Genomic DNA, 19,862 nt, shown 5'->3' with positions numbered 1-19,862 from the left:
GGCCAGATGGGATGGTTCATGCCTATAATCCTAGTGGTTTGGGAGGCTGAGGTGAGAAAATTGCTTGACTCCAGGAGTTTGAGACCAGTGTAGGCATAATAGTGAGACTCCATTTCTCCAAAAAAGAAAAAAAATTAGCCAGGCGTAGTGGCAGGAGCCTATAGTCCCAGCTACTTGGAAGGCTGAGGCAGGAGGATTGCTTGAGCCCAGGAATTTGTGGTTACGGTGAGCTATGTACCACTGCACCCCAGGCTGGACAACAGTGATACCCTGTTTCTTAAAAAAATCTTAACTAGTAAAGACTGTATAGAGAAGTTCCTGGGATACTAATTATAAAATAAGTGATGTATTTTACGTTCTAGTTGCTAGCAAATAAAACGTATTTTGTGTTTATATTTCTTCATTCACAGGCAGCTGAAAAAGTTGGATGAAGATAGTTTAACCAAACAACCAGAAGAAGTATTTGATGTCTTAGAGAAACTTGGAGAAGGGTGAGTGTAAATAAACTGCGGGTGGGCCATTGGGTCCCAGTCATTTTCCTGCTTCAGAAGAAGCAGAAGGATATGAACCTTTCAGCATTGCTCTAGGTGGGTTGGAAGGTAAATTTACAGCTTGTAATGTTCTTCTTCGCTTTACTCCAATCACTATTATAGACAGATTTAGTGATTCCTGGTCTTTTTAACACGAAGAATATCTATTGTTTTCTCTTTTGTAGAATCTGTGGTTTGTATGATTTTATCTACTTAACAGATAGCACTAATTAGATTATAATTCTATAAGAAATTTTAAAATTTGCTGTTCATAATTTCTGATTGGTTTGCAATAACTGTTTCAATGAAAATCAATGGAATTTAGTATTTTAATATTTGCACCTTTGTGAAATATAGTAAATCAAGCACTATCACCACCTTTGCAGCTACTTAGGAGATCCACAATCCTGGGTTGGGAGCCAGTGGATTTCTTGAAACACAGATTTGTTAATGCGTTTATAAAGTGCTGATGAAACGGTATTGGTAATGTGCAGTGACCATCATTGACTTTCATGATACAATAAAGTTTACGTAATTTTTATACTTTCATATATCCTTTTAATTCAATCCTGTGTATTTATTCCTTCCTCTGTAATGACCAGGAAATTAAAATGTTAAGGACATAATTTCTTAAGTTTTTCTTGTTGATTTTTGATTAGGTGATACAATCATATGATTCAAAATTTAAAAAAATATTAAAATGCATACAATTAAAAAAAAACAAAACTGCCTCCTACCTCTCTCTATCTCTCAGCCACCCAGAATCTCCGAGGGTAGCGGCTTCTTGTGTGTCTTTCAGAGACAGGTTATGCATGTGTGTCTCTGTATTTTTAATCCCTTGGGAGTATTTCTGAGTCAAGGGAAGACCTGACAGACTTGTAAAAACAACTACCGACTGAAGACTGTATGCTCTTTAAAATCATTTCCTTTATGTCATTAGATTATTTTTTGGGTTTAGTATTTTTTATGTTAGGAGACAGATTTACAACGTTAAACCCAATCCTGGATTACATGAAATGGTTTTTCATGATTTACCTCCTTGTAAAAAACATTAGTCATCGTCTTTTTGTAAGTTGGAAAAATACTCTTTGGAATCCAGCAAGAAATCAAGCAGAGAAGGGAAGTAAAAGATGACACACCAGCTGTGCTGTGAAAAGACAAGTCCAAGATGAATCTGAAGACTGCCAGTTGACTGGCATCATTAAAGGTATGGGGAAATGACAGTCCCTCTACATCTGTTGCCTGCCATTTTCAGCTTCAGCTTCCCATCCTTGCTGTTTTCCCTAAGGCAGCGAGGCCATGACCTTTAATCTAACAATGCTCATAAGTTATACTTAAAATAAGGTCAAAACTGATAGGCATAATTGACTCTGCAACTAACTTATTTCTCTCATTTCTAATGCAATTTGCTGTTATTACTATAATGTGAGGCAGACCTGGGTTAAAATCCTTGCTCTACTGTTTATTGGTCATAATAGACAAGTGGGCTTGAGCAAATTGCTTACTATTTTGGAGGCTCACAATCCTCATCTGTAAAGTTGGGATAATAATATATCGATTCATAGAGTTATGTTATTACCTGAGGTAATTAGGGTAAAGTATAGTGCTTATCACAATAATAAATGTTCAGTAAGTGGCAACTATTGCTATTCTATTTTAAATGTATCAACTGAAGCATTTTTGAGATCTCATCATGTCAAGTCTTAAAGTATTTTTAGGTGTTCTTATAGGTAGCTCTGTTTGAGCTGTTTGAGTTTGTGGAATGTCAAAGGAAGACTATAGACAGAGAATATATCAGGAATATAATGTAAACAAAAATAAGCTAATTATGATTTTTTAAATTGTATTTTATTTATTTGTTTATTTATTTATTTTTGTAGAGATGGGGTCTCAATATGTTGCCCAGGCTGGTCTCGAACTCTTGATCTTAAGTGATCCTCCTGCCTCAGCCTCCCAAAATGCTAGGATTACAGACGTGAGCCATTGCACCTGGACAAATTGCATTTTAGATCTGTGGATGTCTTCTGCAAGGAATGTGGAAATTTCCCTATGAAGATATCACCAGGGAGAAAACAAAGCTTCAAATCTTTCTTCCTATACTATCACCTTATTGTTCTTCTAAATAACAACAGATTTCTGGTATTTCTTGGATTTCTATTATTCTGACTGAATGAACCTAAGAAAGCCTCATTTAACTAGGAATATTTTGAAGGAAGACCTTCACTGTACTTTTTTCCCAAACATGTGATGCAATGCTTTTTGTTGTTGTTGTTGTTGTTTTTTGAGATGAAGTCTTGCTCTGTCACCAGGCTGGAGTGCAATGTCACAATCTTGGCTCACTGCAACCTCTGCCTCCCAGATTCAAGCAATTTCCCTGCCTCAGCCTCCTGAGTAGCTGGGACTACAGGCACACGCCACCACACCCGGCTAATTTTTTGTATTTTAGTAGAGACAGGGTTTCACCACGTTGGCCAGGATGGTCTTGATTTCCTGATCTCGTGATCTGCCCGCCTCAGCCTCCCAAAGTGCTGGAATTACAGATGTGATTGGCACCTGGCCAATGCTATTCTTAAATTGTTCTGGAGAACGAATGGTTTGTGAATCCTCACTGACTTGTATCTTGTGAAGTGAGCTCTGGCTAAAAAATCTGTTGGATTCTGGAAGCTGCAGTCATTCTGTGTTATGAGGGTCATATGGATCTGTGGCAGAGTAGAGCCAAAGCTCCAGACCAGGATGAGTGGAGAGCACTTGAGAAGTGTTTTCAAGTGGAGCCTAGCACCTTTTTTCTTCTGATTAAAGTTGTAGACATTGACTCATTTAAGTTTTTATCCTAGAATGATAACAAAAGCATCTTGCCCATGGTTTCATAAAAAATGAGTGCTATCGTTAAGACTTGTACCTGGTTAATTTGGCCTCAGATACTGTAGTATTTCCATTTTTCTACATAGATTCTTGCCTTGGATGGCTTATGTAAAACAGCTACTTCTCCATTCTCTGCTGTCAGTTGTAATTCATTGAATCATCTCATTTTGTTGTAGGGAATCAAGTTTTAAGGGACTTGCTTGTGAGTATGATTGCTGAAATCTTCTAACCCCTCCTCCACTTCAGATTACTGTAAATGCAGTATATGGAATCAGGAATCTTAATTTCATATGAGCTATCAGAGTTTTCCTTGCTATCAGGATGCATAGGGAGGTATGGAGAGTATTCTGGTCAAGATTACTGAGTGAGTGTATGCAGAGAACTTTCTTTCTAATACATAAGAATAATGAGTGAAAGTTATTTTAAATATAAAGATATATAGACAGCTATGGACAAGGGATAGGAAAGAAATCTAAATAATCAGTGGAAACTAAAGCATGCCTTATCCTTGTCAGGAGATTGCATTTGAGCTTCCTGCATGAAGATGGGGGCTGGAACTTGGCTCTTCATCTGTGAACTAAAGCTGAAATAAACTTGCCTGACTACCACCAGAAAGTGTCATTTGCATGTGGCCTGGGGAAAAAGTAGATGTACTGGTTCGATAATAGGAACTGAGCCTGGATTGTATTTAAGTATGGTATCTTGAAGGGCAAAAACCCCAAACTCTGAGTGTAAGACCTGGTTTAAGTTGTATATCCCAGACGACTGTACTGCTAAAACTATGAAATCATCTGACAGTGAGTGTGGTATAGAGGAAAATCATTCAAGATAAAATGAAATCCATGCAAGGAAATCTGCCATGACATAATCAGCAGAATGGGAGAATTCACACTGAAGGAAAAAGAAATAATGGAGCAATCTCAAAAAGGATTTATTATGATTACAATTTTCAAAAAGATCAAGGAGGAGATAACATTTTTAAAGAGCATCAGATTATTAATATGATTATTAACACATTTGCCCAAAGGCAGATAAAAAATTGGGAATCTGGACAATGAAAACTGCAACAATTGAAGTTTTAAAAGCCCAATAAATTGAATAAACAGTAAACTAGACAAACTGAAAGGAGAATTTGTGAATTGAAAGATAGAAATGAGACTCATCACAACATGCAGAACGGAGAAATACAGTGTTGGAAACCAGGAAGACAACATAGATTGAGGAGGTCTGATACAGTTTCGGTAGGAATTCTAGAAGAAGATTCTAGAAGTAATAGAGGAAATAATCAAAGAATAATGCTGAGAATTTTTCGCTCTTGAGGAAAGACACGAGCCCTCAGATTGAAGAAGCCTATGAAGTGCCAGATCAACTCCTAGTTATATTACAGAACAATAGTAGACTGTTAAGGACAAAGGAAACCTTAAAAGCTATGGGGAGATTACCCATGGAAAATGAAAATCTGATGGAAGCAGACTTCTCAGCCACAATTGATGTTGGAACACTGCAACAACAGTGCTGTGGGAAAGCCGTTGTCAATCTGGTATCCAACCAAACTATCATTCTAGAGTGCAGGTGAAATAAATACAGTTTCAGACATACAGGAGCTAATTTATCAAGAATGCCTTTGGATGGAAGTAACAATACCCAACAAACAGTGGCTAAGCAATAAAGACGTTAAGAACTAAATAATACATCTGGGAGTGTGAGATTCGAGAAGCGGTTAATTGGCTTGACAATGGTTTGACATCTGGGTATTTCTCATAGTCTCAAATGGCTACATTAGTTTTAAGCATCATCCCTCACATTGCAGTAACCAAAGTAAGAAGGGAAGTGGCAGGTGGAAATTGGGCCTTCTTGTGTGCTTGTTTCCTACCAGGGAAGAAAGTCTTTCCTAGAAACCCTTCAGCAGAATTATCTTCAAGTTTCAGTGGCCAGAACTGAGTGACATGTTTGCCACTAGTTCAGTCACTGGCAGAAGGGAATAGGAATTCTGTGAGTGGCTTGGACTACCATGGTATATCTCCTGGGATCAAGCACATCACTGTAACAAATCAGGTTACTTTAGCAAGGAAGAAGGGACAGTGGTTGAGTCGTTCACACATGCTCAACAGTTGGCTGTCTCTGGCAAGAATTATTTGGTGTCATATTTAAGGATCATTATGCTAGTTTTGCAAGTATGAAAGCTTCTAATGGAATGGAAATTTTTTTATGTGCTCTGCATAGACTTAAAAAGTTTTATGTTACTTTCACATTGAAACAGTTCATGAGCATCTATTTGGCAGTTAGAGTATTCTACTTTGACATAGTAGGTGGCATGTTATTTTGATTTTTTTTTTTTTCACCAAGACAGTGTGAAGATACAGGTGTGTTGGGAAATATGAAAGACAGTTTACTCAGTATTATTTCACTGACAGCTGCCCAGGATTCCAATGAAAATGTTATCTGTATAAAGTGATAATGGTATCTCATTTGACCATCACAAATGAGTTACTATCACATCTTGTAAGGTAGTTTGTATTATTGTCATTTTACAAATGAGAAAATTCAGGTACAGCAAAGTTAACAAGGTGTTTGTGAATGATAGCTAAATGTAGTGTTGGTAGGACTCAAATCCATCATCTTTACTTTCAAAATCTATTGGCCTTGTAGCCTCCAAATTGACTAGATACATAAACTTTATTTTGATATTAAGCTGTTAAGGGAAGATGGAGTAGGAAGCAAAGAGTGTGTGTGCTGTGTTTACTTGATACTAACATTAAACAGGCTTAGATTTTAATTAGTTTCCATAGTATTTTAAGTATTATTGTAAGTAAGAGGAGCAAGGACAGAAAGATCTTGTGGTACTAGAGTGAATGTAATAAAACAAAGACTGCCACTTCCATATCGTACCCCAGTATAGATGTGGAAAGAATGTAAGCTTTGTTTTCAGACACACCTGGGTCCAAATACTGGACTGAAAGCACAACTGGTTTCAAATCCTGGACTGAAAACTTATGTGACTTTGGGCAAATCATAGACTCCTTTGAACCTTTTTACATTTACCTGTAAAATAGGGATAATCATCTCATCTTCGTTTTTTATAAGAATGAATTGAGATGGTATACTGTCTCTAGCAGATAGCAGGCGTGAAGTGCATGGCAGCTACTATATTACCATCCCATAATAACATATTCTTTACAGTTTTGAATGTGAAGCTTTCAAGATGCCGTTTTCTTGTAGTTCTCTTGACAGTTTTTCCCCCAAAGTATTTCAGCTATCTTAGTTTTGCAAGTGTGTATGTATTAGGCACTTAGGGATGTATGTTAGAACTATCAGTTGCTTGTGTTTTACCACTTCTTATATCTTGGCTTGCTTTGACTTTATAAATGTTCTTCTCCCAAATGTATAGGTCCTATGGCAGCGTATACAAAGCTATTCATAAAGAGACAGGTCAGATTGTTGCTATTAAGCAAGTTCCTGTGGAATCAGACCTGCAGGAGATAATCAAAGAAATCTCTATAATGCAGCAATGTGACAGGTAAAGGCCTGTGGGCTTCCTTTGGGGAGAATGTGGTTTTGAATTTGCTATGATTGTTTAGAGTTTGACACCTAGAGACACATTTACTTAGATATTTTGCAGAAGGGAGAATTTGATGGAATCACTGCATTTTCTTTTTGGAAAAAAATATGATGAAAATGGTTGTTTTTGTAGCCAAACTTCCATAATTTTTATGCATGGCATTTGTTTTTTTGTTTTTTTTCAGTTTTTTTTTTTTTGTTTCGAGACGAAGTCTTACTCTGTTGCCCAGGCTGGGGTGCAGTGGCGCAATCTCGGCTCACTACAACCTCCACCTCCCAGGATCAAGCGATGCTTGTGCTTTAGCCTCCCGAGTAGCTGGGACTACAGGCATGTGCCACTACGCCCAGCTAATTTTGTATTTTTGGTAGAGACAGAGTTTCACCATATTGGTCAGGCTGGTCTCAAACTCCTGGCCGTAAATGATCGGCCTGCCTTGGCCATATCCCAAAGTACTGGGGTTACAGGAGTGAGCTACCAGGCCTGGTTTTTTTCTTTTTTTCAGTGAGCCCTTTTAGACACTAGGAAGAAGAGGCAGAAGGTGGTGCTTTTTTTTTTTTTTTTTTTTTTGTGATAATGATCTTTTTTACTTCCTATTGAGAAAACATTTCTGCAGAGATGGCTAAGAACAGATAATTCAAATGTTTTTTAGTTCTAGAAACCTTAGAATACCAGGTAAATCTATAAATAAAAGACTAGTTATGTATATACTACTGTCTGTTCCTTCACATTAAAAAAATTATTCCAGCTGAGAGTACTTAAGTATTTATTTTTGAGGAACTAAGATTTGTCAAATGTTGTAAGCAGGAAGTCAGACCAAAAGACGACCACAGAAAACCATGTGGTTTGCTCTGAAATTCCGTGACAACACGGGTTGGTCACTGATAGAGCAGGCTTCCCCAGCACTATTTAGATTAGAGACAAACACAAAGTTAGGGGCAATGCCAGTTCTAGTTAGTTGAAGATGGGTGAGAAATTCTCTCAGTTGAAGCTGCATTCATTCTTCTGAAGGCTTTTTGGTCAGCAGATCAACTTAGTATCCCCTGTTTGCAAAACTTCTACATTAGGGTTTAGGTGGGGCTACCTACTAGAAAATTAGTCCAGAAGCCTTTCGGTCTCACAGACTTGGGAATGTAGTCCTTTCTTTTCTCTCTCCCTCCTTTTTTTTTTCCTTCTATTTTTGTGATTATTGTCTACTAGATAAAATCCCCATTTTTCTTGACTGGATTGACCAGATGAAGGTGGCAGTTTTCCATTTGCTCCTTTTTCAGATACATTTTGGAAGTTCTTTCCATTTGGCAAATTGGGACTTAGTCACTTTCGATAGACTGTGTAGGAATACAGTGAAATACAGAGCAGAGCCCTTGTGCTCTGGGAGCTTATAGACTAATTGGACAGGCTAAGTATATATATATACACACACACACACACATACATATATATATATGTGTAGGGAGGAGAATCTAGCCAACAATGCAAGACTATAGAGAACATATGTCAGTAGTAAATACTTGATAGTAATGGCCTGCAGTATTTAACTCCCGTCAGTACTGTATTATAGGGAGAGTAAATGTGTTAATATTTACCTTAGTCACTTTTTTCATTAATATTTAGTGTGTGTGTGTGTGTGTGTGTATGTTTTGCTGTCCTTGTGACTTTGTGTGTGTGTGTGTTTTGCTGTCCTTGTCACTGGCATGTTTCCCGAGGTTTGAAGAGGAAATTCTGAGTTCTGAGTTAATGAAGCCAATTTGGTTTTAGCATCAGTTGTTATGAAACTTTATTTGACCATGATAACCATCTAGCCAGTTAAAGCTGGCAGTTCTCAAAGGGCGCATTATTTTATTTTAATAGGATATTTGATTTTTCTCTGAAATTTCTTGTTTGGTATCTCTCTTCCAGCTTGAGACCTAAAATTCCAGATTTGATACTGAACTTTTTTTCTTTATAATAGGTTGTAGTGTGTGTATGTTTTTATTACAAAGTACATATGACTTCTTAGAAGAATTCAAATGAAAAGAAAAGAAAATCACTTTTCCCTTTGGAGAAATCATCATTCTTTTTGTTTGTTTGTTTTTTTGAGATGGAGTCTCCTCACTCTGTTGCCCAGGCTGGAGTGCAGTGGCGCGATCTCGACTCACTGCAAGCTCCGTCTCCTGGGTTCACACCATTCTCCTGCCTCAGCCTCCCAAGTAGCTGGGACTACAGGCCCTGCTACCATGCCTGGCTAATTTTTTGTATTTTTAGTAGAGATGGGGTTTCACCGTGTTAGCCAGGATGGTCTCCATCTCCTGACCTCGTGATCCGCCCGCCTTAGCCTCCCAAAGTGCTGGGATTACAGACGTGAGCCACCGCGCCTGCCCGAAATCATCATTCTTAAATACTCCTTGATACACATATTCTTCCAAATCTCTTTGGAGTTTTACAATAATTACTTTTTGTAGCCTGCTTTTTTGTTTGTTTGTTTGTTTTTGTAAACACGATGTCTTCTCATATACTCCTCTATAACATTTTTCATGGATTCATGATATTTTATTATATGGCTATATCATTCTTTCTTTTTTTTTGAGACGGAGTCTTGCTCTGTCACCCAGGCTGGAGTGCGGTGGCACCATCTCGGCTCACTGCAACCTCCACCCCCCGGGTTCAAACAATTTTCCTGCCTCAGCCTCCCCAGTAGCTGGGACAACAGGTGCATGCTGCCATGCCTGGCAAATTTTTTGTATTTTAGTAGAGACGGGGTTTCACCATCTTGCTCAGGCAATCCGCCGCCTCGGCCTCCCAAAGTGTTGGAATTACAGGCATGAGCCACTGCACCCGGCCCTGTATCATTAGTTCTTAAATAAATTCCGTAATGTTGGATGGACATTTAGATGTTATCTAAATTTCTACTTTTGTCAATAGTACTATGACGGTAACTGTTGCTTTTTGAACATTTATAATTCTTTTTTGAGGGTAAATTGTAGACATAGAAATGCTGGTTAAAGGAGCCACCGATTTTTTATACTTCTGTGATTTATTACCCTCCGGAAAAGCTATACCATTTTGCATTCTTATCAGGAGGTTGCCCATTTTGTCCTTAACTGTGAATAATTGATCTTTCCAGATGAGGAATTAATTTTTCTATACTTAATAGCCTGAATTAAGAGATGTTTGAAGGCCATTTTATTAATTTGTATTGTCTCTCTCTCTCTAGCCCTCATGTAGTCAAATATTATGGCAGTTATTTTAAGAACACGGACTTATGGATCGTTATGGAGTACTGTGGGGCTGGTTCTGTATCTGATATCATTCGATTACGAAATAAAACGGTAGGTTTACCTTCTAGAACAATGCAGCTGAGCTAGTTTCTTATGCTATCTTTTTTCTGCCTCTTTTTCAGTGCATTCTCCTACTAGAGAGATGACTGTCACATTTCCCCTTTTCCATGGTTCTCTTCCGTCTTTATTCTTTTATGTCTCCTAAGTGTGACAGCTTTTTATTTTTAAGAGACAAGAGTCCCCTGTCACCTGGGCTGGAGTGTAGTGGCACAGTCATAGCTCACTACAGTTATAGCTCTACCTCCTGGGCTCTAGTGATCCTGTCACTTCAGGCTTCTGAGTAGCTGGGACTACAGACTTGTACCATCATGCCAAGCTCATGTTTTGTTTTGTTTTTTAATTTTCTTTTTTGTGGAGACAGCGTCTCACTATGTTGCCCAAGCTGATTTCAAACTCCTGGCCTCAAGCAATTTTTCCACCTCAGCCTCCCAAAGTGCTGGGATTACAGGTGTGACCTGCCCATGCCTGGCAATGTGGCAGTTTTGACACCAATTTAGTCCAGTGATTTTTAGCATGCTTTGGTTATTTCTTACTGAGAAAAAAAGTGTCTGTTAAATCTTGGTTATAGAATGAATTCTAAATGTTTACATTTGGATTTGGATTTGGGTTTCTGCTTCTACCTAGCATGTTCACAGATTAACTTCCTCTATTTCCTGTTAATCAGAGAATAATCCCCTTATGAAAGATTATTTGCTGTTACTGTGGTTGCCAGTATAAGACCTAAGAGTCATGGGTTCTAGTTCTGGTTCAGTTACTTAATCTCTGTATGTATTCATTCAGTAAATATTTCTTGAACACTGCTTTAGGCCTGAGGAATCTGATAGTAAATAAAACAGATGACAACTCTACTGTCATGATAGTGCACTTTGGAATAGGGCAACAAAAGCAAATTAATGGTAACTATTAATAGAAAAGATATAATAATGATATATGCTATGAAGAAAATGAATGAAGGTGAAGTGATGGTAAAGTTGTGGAGAGTGTTTGGTGGGCTATTTTAGAGTAGTTGAGGAAGGTCACTCAGAAGTGGTGACATTTACAGGAAGACTCAAATGACAAAAAGGAGCTAAGAGTCCTGAAGGAACATTGTAGGTGGGCAGTAACCAGTGCAAAGACCTTGAGGCTGGAATGAGTTTGGCATGTCTGAGTGATAGAAGGGCTACCGTGACTAGAAGCGAATAGGCAAAGGAGAAGCTGTAGGAGATGGGGTTTGACAGGTGGGCAGGGCTAGATTGTACTGGATATTGTAGGTCATGGGAATGAGTTTGAATTTTATCCCAAGTATGATAGGAAGTCATTGCTGGATTCTAAGGAAGTGAGTGAGCCATCTGATGTATGTTTTGGAAGGATAACTCGGGGGCTGGGTGTGGTACCTCATGCCTGTAATCCCAGCACTTGGGGAGGCTGAGGCGGAGGATTGCTTCAGCCTAGGAGTTCAAGGCCAGCCTGGGCAACATAGTGAGACCCCGTCTCTACAAAAGAAAAAAGAAAAAAAAAAAGTCAGGTGTGGTGTCATGTGCCTGTAGTCCCAGCTAACTTTTGGGGTGTGTTGGGGGTTGAAGTGGGAGGATTGCTTGAGTCCAGGAGGTTAAGGCTGCTGTGAGCTGTGACTGCGCCACTGCACTGCAGCCTGGGCAGCAGAGCAAGACTCTGTTTCAAAAAATAAAGAAGAGAACTCTGACCTCTGTGTACATTGTATGTGGATAAGAGAAGAAACAGGGAAAATCTTAGCCTTTAGTTTGTCTTAATAAGAAAACTAATAATAATAATACCTATATTACATATTTGCAAAGTTGGGAAAATTAATTTAAATATATAAAAGTACTTTGTAAATTGTGAGGTGCTACATAAATTATAAGGTAAGGGTGTTTTAAAACTGAGTTGTAACTTTTGGATTATTCATATACTATCTTCTTAATTTACATTATTCAGAATTAGTGTGTTTGCTTAATCAAATAGCAAGTTCTTTAGGAATAATATCCTAACATAAGATATATGTAAAGAAGTTCCAAAACTGGAATAATTTATTGAATTAAACATTGGACTTCAGGGCTTCTTATATACAGCATTAAGTCAATTTATTTCAGGTATTTTAAACCAGTCCAAAGTTAATTTTGATGGCACTTTTAGTTGTTTTTTTTTGCCATTGTAATAGTTGGTTATTATATTTAAGTAAATTTTAACTTAATTACTAAGCGCCTTTTTTTTTTTTTTGAGACGGAGTCTCCTCACTCTGTTGCCCAGGCTGGAGTGCAGTGGTGTGATCTCGGGTCAATGCAGGCTCTGCCTCCCGGGTTCATGCCATTCTCGTGCCTCAGCCTCCCGAGTAACTGTACTCCCGAGTACAGGTACCCGCCACCATGCCCGGCTAATTTTTTGTGTAATTTTAGTAGAGACGGGGTTTCACCATGTTAGCCAGGATGGTCTTGATCTCCTGACCTCGTGATCTGCCTGCCTCGGCCTCCCAAAGTGCTGGGATTATAGGCATGAGCCACCGTGCCCAGCCTAAGTGCTGATTTTTAATTACTACACGTTATTTTGCCAAATGTTATAACCCTGCCCTGTCCACCGTGATATCCACTAGCCACATGTGGTTATTAAGGACTTAAAATGTGGCTAGTCTGAACTGAGCTATGCTGTAAATATAAATTATACACCAGAGTTTGAAGAATTATTGCCAAAAATATTGTAAACAAAAGTCTTTAATTTTTTCATATTGATGACATGGTGGAGTGATAATATTTTGGATAAATATGGTTAAGTAAAGCAGATTATCAAAATTAATTCTTTCTTCTTCTTCTTCTTCTTTTTTTGTTTTTTTTTTAAAGATAGAGTCTTCCTCTATTGCCCAGGCTGGAGTGCAGTGGTATGATCATAGGTCACTGTATGTTGGAACTACTGTGCCTTGGCCTCCTGAGTAGCTGGGATTACAGCACCAGCCGCTGCGCCTGCTTGTTTCCTTTTTCAATGTGGCTACTAAAAAATGAGAAATTATATTTGTGGTTCCCATTATATTTCTATTAGGCAGTGCTACTTTAACTGATTAGCTTAGCTGGTTAGAATAAAGAGGTGGTAAGTCAAGTCATGAGCTTTGTTCTCTTCCACTATAGAAGGTACCCCAGACTCTAGCCTACTACCTTGCCAATAGTGTTTGCCTGGACTTTAGTGAAAGCTTTATCATTTCTCTGTGACCTTTGGCGTAAATAACTTAACTTGTCTGTACCTCAACTTCATTATGTATAAAATGATGATGATAATAGTTCCTCCACCTCATTTAATTGTTGTAAGGATGAAATGAGATTACAAACATAGTGCTTAGCATAGATTAAACACTTAGTAATGGCTAGCCTTTATTTATTTATTTATGTATTTTTGAGAAAGAGTCTGGCTGTGTCACTCAGGCTGGAGTGCACACGATCTTAGCTCACTGCAACCTCCACCTCCCAGGTTCAAGCGATTCTCCTGCTTCAGCCTCCTGAGTAGCTGGATTACAGGTGCCTGCCACCATGCCCGGCTCATTTTTGTATTTTTAGTAGAGGTAGGGTTTCGTCGTGTTGGCCAGGCTGGTCTTGAACTCCTGGCCTCAAGTGATCTGTCTGCCTTGGCCTCCCAAAATGCTGAGATTACAGGCATGTGCCACTGTGCTTGGCTGTTTTTCATATTATTAGCATAGTACATGGTGCATATTAAATATTGATTGATAATATCATAGGTGTTAAATTATGACACCTTATATTAATTGATTTTCATGACACTCTTAAAGAAAAGTTATATTCCTATTTTATAGATTGGGAAACAGGCTAAGAGAAGGTCAGTAACTTGCTTAAGTCACATGAAAGTAGAGCCAGGAGTAAAGGCTACATCTTCCTAATCCCAAATCCTACAGTTTTTGCAGCACAGCACACTCCTTTTCACGTGTGAGTTGTTCGTCAGAAGGGGAACTGTGTAACAGTTTGGTGATAGATTGAGTTTGTTTAGGACTGGTGTTGGGTCAATACAGAAAGTCTGTATTGGACAGATGAGACATTCTATACTAGTCTCTAGCATTCTAACTTTCATTTATTTATCATCATTCAACAGATATTTTTTTCAGTGCCTACTGTGTGCCAGGTGGCTTTACTGGTATTAGGGAAACAAAACAGACATTTTTAGGAGCTTGTGTTTCCAGCAGGGAAGACATCACATAAATAGATAAATAATGGGTAATATGTCAGATGGTAGTATACTGCAGTGACAAGGTAATTTAAGGGAATAGAGAATGAGCTAGAAATGGAGTAAGAAAGTCCTGTCCATTTTCTGAGGTGGTGATATTTGGGCAGATTGCAAACTGAGGAAGCAAATTGGATAGACATCAGGATGAAGAGAATAGGCAGTTGAAAAGGCCCAGAAAGGGGAGTGTGCTTAGAGTGTTTGAGGAACAGCAAGGAAGCAAGCCTTTGTTGAAACAGATTGAGCCAGGTAGAAAGTGGTAGAAGATGAAGTTAAAGAGGTAGCTGGGAGCCAGATCATGTAAAGCCTTGGTAAGGACTGACTTTTATTTTAAGTGAGTTAGGAAGACATTGGTAAGTTTTGACTCTGGTTTACATTTTAATTATAGCTTCTGTGTGGAAAATACATCGTAGAGTGTCAAGAGCAGAAGCAAAGAAACCAGTCAGCAGATTATGAGAATAGTGCAGGCAGGACACAATGGTGACTTGGACCATGGTGATTACAGAGGGTGTATTTGGATATACAGTATTTCGAAGATAGAGAAAAGTCAAGGATGACTTCAAGGTTTTTGACCAGAGCAACTGAAAGAATAAAGTTTCCTTTTGCTGAGGGAGAGAGGACTGTGGGAGAAGTAGAGTAGGTTGGATGGATTGAGGGAGAGGGGTAAGGTGGTAGACATAGAATTTGATTTTGACATGTTATGCTTATGATGCTGGCTAGGTATTCTAGTTGGAGATGTTGTATAGGCAGATACATAAATCTGAGTGAGGGGAGATCTGGTATGGAAATATAGCTTTGGGAGTGGTCAGTGTATCTATGGTATAAGCAGTCAAATGCTCTTCACAGGTCAAATAAGATCTGTTTCTATTAAAGACAGGTGTTTGGATCTGATTTTTTCTCCTTTTTCTAATGCGCTGATGTAAACTTATAGAATTTGAACTCTTATTCTTTTTTCAGTTAACAGAAGATGAAATAGCTACAATATTACAATCAACTCTTAAGGGACTTGAATACCTTCATTTTATGAGAAAAATACACCGAGATATCAAGGCAGGAAATATTTTGCTAAATACAGAAGGACACGCAAAACTTGCAGATTTTGGGGTAGCAGGTCAACTTACAGTAAGTAAAAAATTACTTGTATTGATAATTTTCAGTTCTGTCCTGAGAAGCAGTTCCTTTTATTTGCCTATTTTAAAAATATAATACTTGACTTAATTGTATTAGTAAGAAATTACAGAATCTGCCAATAGGTTACAAAAGAGCTAGTCCATAGGTTATTTTAGATCTTTTCCTGGGGTTCAGGTCACATAGCTTAACTTTGTTTAACTTTTATAAAGATGAAAAATGAAACAAGAAATGATAGATTACTCTAGTGGACTACATCAACATATTTATAAAAGAAAGAAAAATTAAGTCCAAACTGCTTTCCTTGCCTAAGACATAGCATCATCTCATTCATCTTCCAGGTAGTACTTGGCAGTTACTGTACTGAAACACTCTTCGTTTGAGTCCAGGATACAGTCTCTTGATTATTCTGCCTAACTAGTGCGTGGAAGTGAAAAAGAAAAAAAACTTGTTTTCAAAATAGGAAGTCCAGAATTATTTGATTCTATAAAATACATAAGTATATACAAAAGTATATATAGAAAAATAGAAACAGTTCTAGGGAGGTATACTCTAAAATTTGCAACAATATTATATATCAAGTGATTTTCTTGGGTGATAGAATGAATATGTATAGTGTATGTTTAGAACTGGTGTTATGTACAGTTTTTTTAAAAATTATTTTTATTTTTATTTTTTTATTTTTTTTTTTTAATTTTTTTTTAATTTATTTATTATTATTATACTTTAAGTTGTAGGGTACATGTGCATAACGTGCAGGTTTGTTACATATGTATACTTGTGCCATGTTGGTCTGCTGCACCCATCAACTCGTCATTTACATCAGGTATAACTCCCAATGCAATCCCTCCCCCCTCCCCCCTCCCCATGATAGGCCCCGGTGTGTGATGTTCCCCTTCCTGAGTCCAAGTGATCTCATTGTTCAGTTCCCACCTATGAGTGAGAACATGCGGTGTTTGGTTTTCTGTTCTTGTGATAGTTTGCTAAGAATGATAGTTTCCAGCTGCATCCATGTCCCTACAAAGGACGCAAACTCATCCTTTTTTATGGCTGCATAGTATTCCATGGTGTATATGTGCCACATTTTCTTAATCCAATCTGTCACTGATGGACATTTGGGTTGATTCCAAGTCTTTGCTATTGTGAATAGTGCTGCAATAAACATACGTGTGCATGTGTCTTTATAGCAGCATAATTTATAATCCTTTGGGTATATCCCCAGTAATGGGATGGCTGGGTCATATGGTACATCTAGTTCTAGATCCTTGAGGAATCGCCATACTGTTTTCCATAATGGTTGAACTAGTTTACAATCCCACCAACAGTGTAAAAGTGTTCCTATTTCTCCACATCCTCTCCAGCACCTGTTGTTTCCTGACTTTTTAATGATCGCCATTCTAACTGGTGTGAGATGGTATCTCATTGTGGTTTTGATTTGCATTTCTCTGATGGCCAGTGATGATGAGCATTTTTTCATATGTCTGTTGGCTGTATGAATGTCTTCTTTTGAGAAATGTCTGTTCATATCCTTTGCCCACTTTTTGATGGGGTTGTTTGTTTTTTTCTTGTAAATTTGTTGGAGTTCTTTGTAGGTTCTGGATATTAGCCCTTTGTCAGATGAGTAGATTGCAAAAATTTTCTCCCATTCTGTAGGTTGCCTGTTCACTCTGATGGTAGTTTCTTTTGCTGTGCAGAAGCTCTTTAGTTTAATGAGATCCCATTTGTCAATTTTGGCTTTTGCTGCTGTTGCTTTTGGTGTTTTAGACATGAAGTCTTTGCCCATGCCTATGTCCTGAATGGTACTACCTAGGTTTTCCTCTAGGGTTTTTATGGTATTAGGTCTAACATTTAAGTCTCTAATCCATCTTGAATTAATTTTCGTATAAGGAGTAAGGAAAGGATCCAGTTTCAGCTTTCTACTTATGGCTAGCCAATTTTCCCAGCACCATTTATTAAATAGGGAATCCTTTCCCCATTTCTTGTTTCTCTCAGGTTTGTCAAAGATCAGATGGCTGTAGATGTGTGGTATTATTTCTGAGGACTCTGTTCTGTTCCATTGGTCTATATCTCTGTTTTGGTACCAGTACCATGCTGTTTTGGTTACTGTAGCCTTGTAGTATAGTTTGAAGTCAGGTAGCGTGATGCCTCCAGCTTTGTTCTTTTGACTTAGGATTGTCTTGGAGATGCGGGCTCTTTTTTGGTTCCATATGAACTTTAAAGCAGTTTTTTCCAATTCTGTGAAGAAACTCATTGGTAGCTTGATGGGGATGGCATTGAATCTATAAATTACCTTGGGCAGTATGGCCATTTTCACGATATTGATTCTTCCTATCCATGAGCATGGTATGTTCTTCCATTTGTTTGTGTCCTCTTTTATTTCACTGAGCAGTGGTTTGTAGTTCTCCTTGAAGAGGTCCTTTACATCCCTTGTAAGTTGGATTCCTAGGTATTTTATTCTCTTTGAAGCAATTGTGAATGGAAGTTCATTCCTGATTTGGCTCTCTGTTTGTCTGTTACTGGTGTATAAGAATGCTTGTGATTTTTGCACATTAATTTTGTATCCTGAGACTTTGCTGAAGTTGCTTATCAGCTTAAGGAGATTTTGGGCTGAGACAATGGGGTTTTCTAAATATACAATCATGTCATCTGCAAACAGGGACAATTTGACTTCTTCTTTTCCTAACTGAATACCCCTGATTTCTTTCTCTTGCCTAATTGCCCTAGCCAGAACTTCCAACACTATGTTGAATAGGAGTGGTGAGAGAGGGCATCCCTGTCTTGTGCCAGTTTTCAAAGGGAATTTTTCCAGTTTTTGCCCATTCAGTATGATATTGGCTGTGGGTTTGTCATAAATAGCTCTTATTATTTTGAGGTACGTTCCATCAATACCGAATTTATTGAGAGTTTTTAGCATGAAGGGCTGTTGAATTTTGTCAAAAGCCTTTTCTGCATCTATTGAGATAATCATGTGGTTCTTATCTTTGGTTCTGTTTATATGCTGGATTATGTTTATTGATTTGCGAATGTTGAACCAGCCTTGCATCCCAGGGATGAAGCCCACTTGATCATGGTGGATAAGCTTTTTGATGTGTTGTTGAATCCGGTTTGCCAGTATTTTATTGAGGATTTTTGCATCGATGTTCATCAGGGATATTGGTCTAAAATTCTCTTTTTTTGTTGTGACTCTGCCAGGCTTTGGTATCAGGATGATGTTGGCCTCATAAAATGAGTTAGGGAGGATTCCCTCTTTTTCTATTGATTGGAATAGTTTCAGAAGGAATGGTACCAACTCCTCCTTATACCTCTGGTAGAATTCAGCTGTGAATCCATCTGGTCCTGGACTTTTTTTGGTTGGTAGGCTATTAATTATTGCCTCAATTTCAGAGCCTACTATTGGTCTATTCAGGGATTCAACTTCTTCCTGGTTTAGTCTTGGAAGAGTGTAAGTGTCCAGGAAATTATCCATTTCTTCTAGGTTTTCCAGTTTATTTGCGTAGAGGTGTTTATAGTATTCTCTGATGGTAGCTTGTATTTCTGTGGGGTCGGTGGTGATATCCCCTTTATCATTTTTAATTGCGTCGATTTGATTCTTCTCTCTTTTCTTCTTTATTAGTCTTGCTAGTGGTCTGTCAATTTTGTTGATCTTTTCAAAAAACCAACTCCTGGATTCATTGATTTTTTGGAGGGTTTTTTGTGTCTCTATCTCCTTCAGTTCTGCTCTGATCTTAGTTATTTCTTGCCTTCTGCTAGCTTTGGAATGTGTTTGCTCTTGCTTCTCTAGTTCTTTTAATTGCGATGTTAGAGTGTCAATTTTTGATCTTTCCTGCTTTCTCTTGTGGGCATTTAGTGCTATGAATTTCCCTCTACACACTGCTTTAAATGTGTCCCAGAGATTCTGGTATGTTGTATCTTTGTTCTCATTGGTTTCAAAGAACAACTTTATTTCTGCCTTCATTTCGTTATGTACCCAGTAGTCATTCAGGAGCAGGTTGTTCAGTTTCCATGTAGTTGAGCGGTTTGGATTGAGTTTCTTAGTCCTGAGTTCTAGTTTGATTGCACTGTGGTCTGAGAGACAGTTTGTTATAATTTCTGTTCTTGTACATTTGCTGAGGAGTGCTTTACTTCCAATTATATGGTCAATTTTGGAGTAAGTACGATGTGGTGCTGAGAAGAATGTATATTCTGTTGATTTGGGGTGGAGAGTTCTATAGATGTCTATTAGGTCTGCTTGCTGCAGAGATGAGTTCAATTCCTGGATAT

At 38.1% G+C, this 19,862-nt stretch overlaps 1 protein-coding gene across 3 annotated transcripts in view; it reads left to right on the top strand.

The window, feature by feature from the left end:
• The window catches only part of STK4 (serine/threonine kinase 4), a 113,955-nt gene that overhangs the window by 5,864 nt on the left and 88,229 nt on the right, over positions 1 to 19,862 (top strand). For 2 of the 3 annotated variants that reach the window (XM_025399880.1, XM_025399881.1), the window contains exons 2-5: positions 411 to 491; positions 6,781 to 6,909; positions 10,142 to 10,256; positions 15,432 to 15,596. In XM_025399880.1, coding sequence (XP_025255665.1) covers positions 411 to 491; positions 6,781 to 6,909; positions 10,142 to 10,256; positions 15,432 to 15,596 — 490 coding nt within the window. The remainder of the gene's footprint in view (positions 1 to 410; positions 492 to 6,780; positions 6,910 to 10,141; positions 10,257 to 15,431; positions 15,597 to 19,862) is intronic. The other variant, XM_025399882.1, reaches the window with a different exon arrangement.

Source organism: Theropithecus gelada, chromosome 10 (genome assembly GCF_003255815.1).
Source record: "Theropithecus gelada isolate Dixy chromosome 10, Tgel_1.0, whole genome shotgun sequence".
Classification (NCBI taxonomy): domain Eukaryota; kingdom Metazoa; phylum Chordata; class Mammalia; order Primates; family Cercopithecidae; genus Theropithecus; species Theropithecus gelada.
This window is presented reverse-complemented; position numbering and strand designations above follow the sequence as displayed.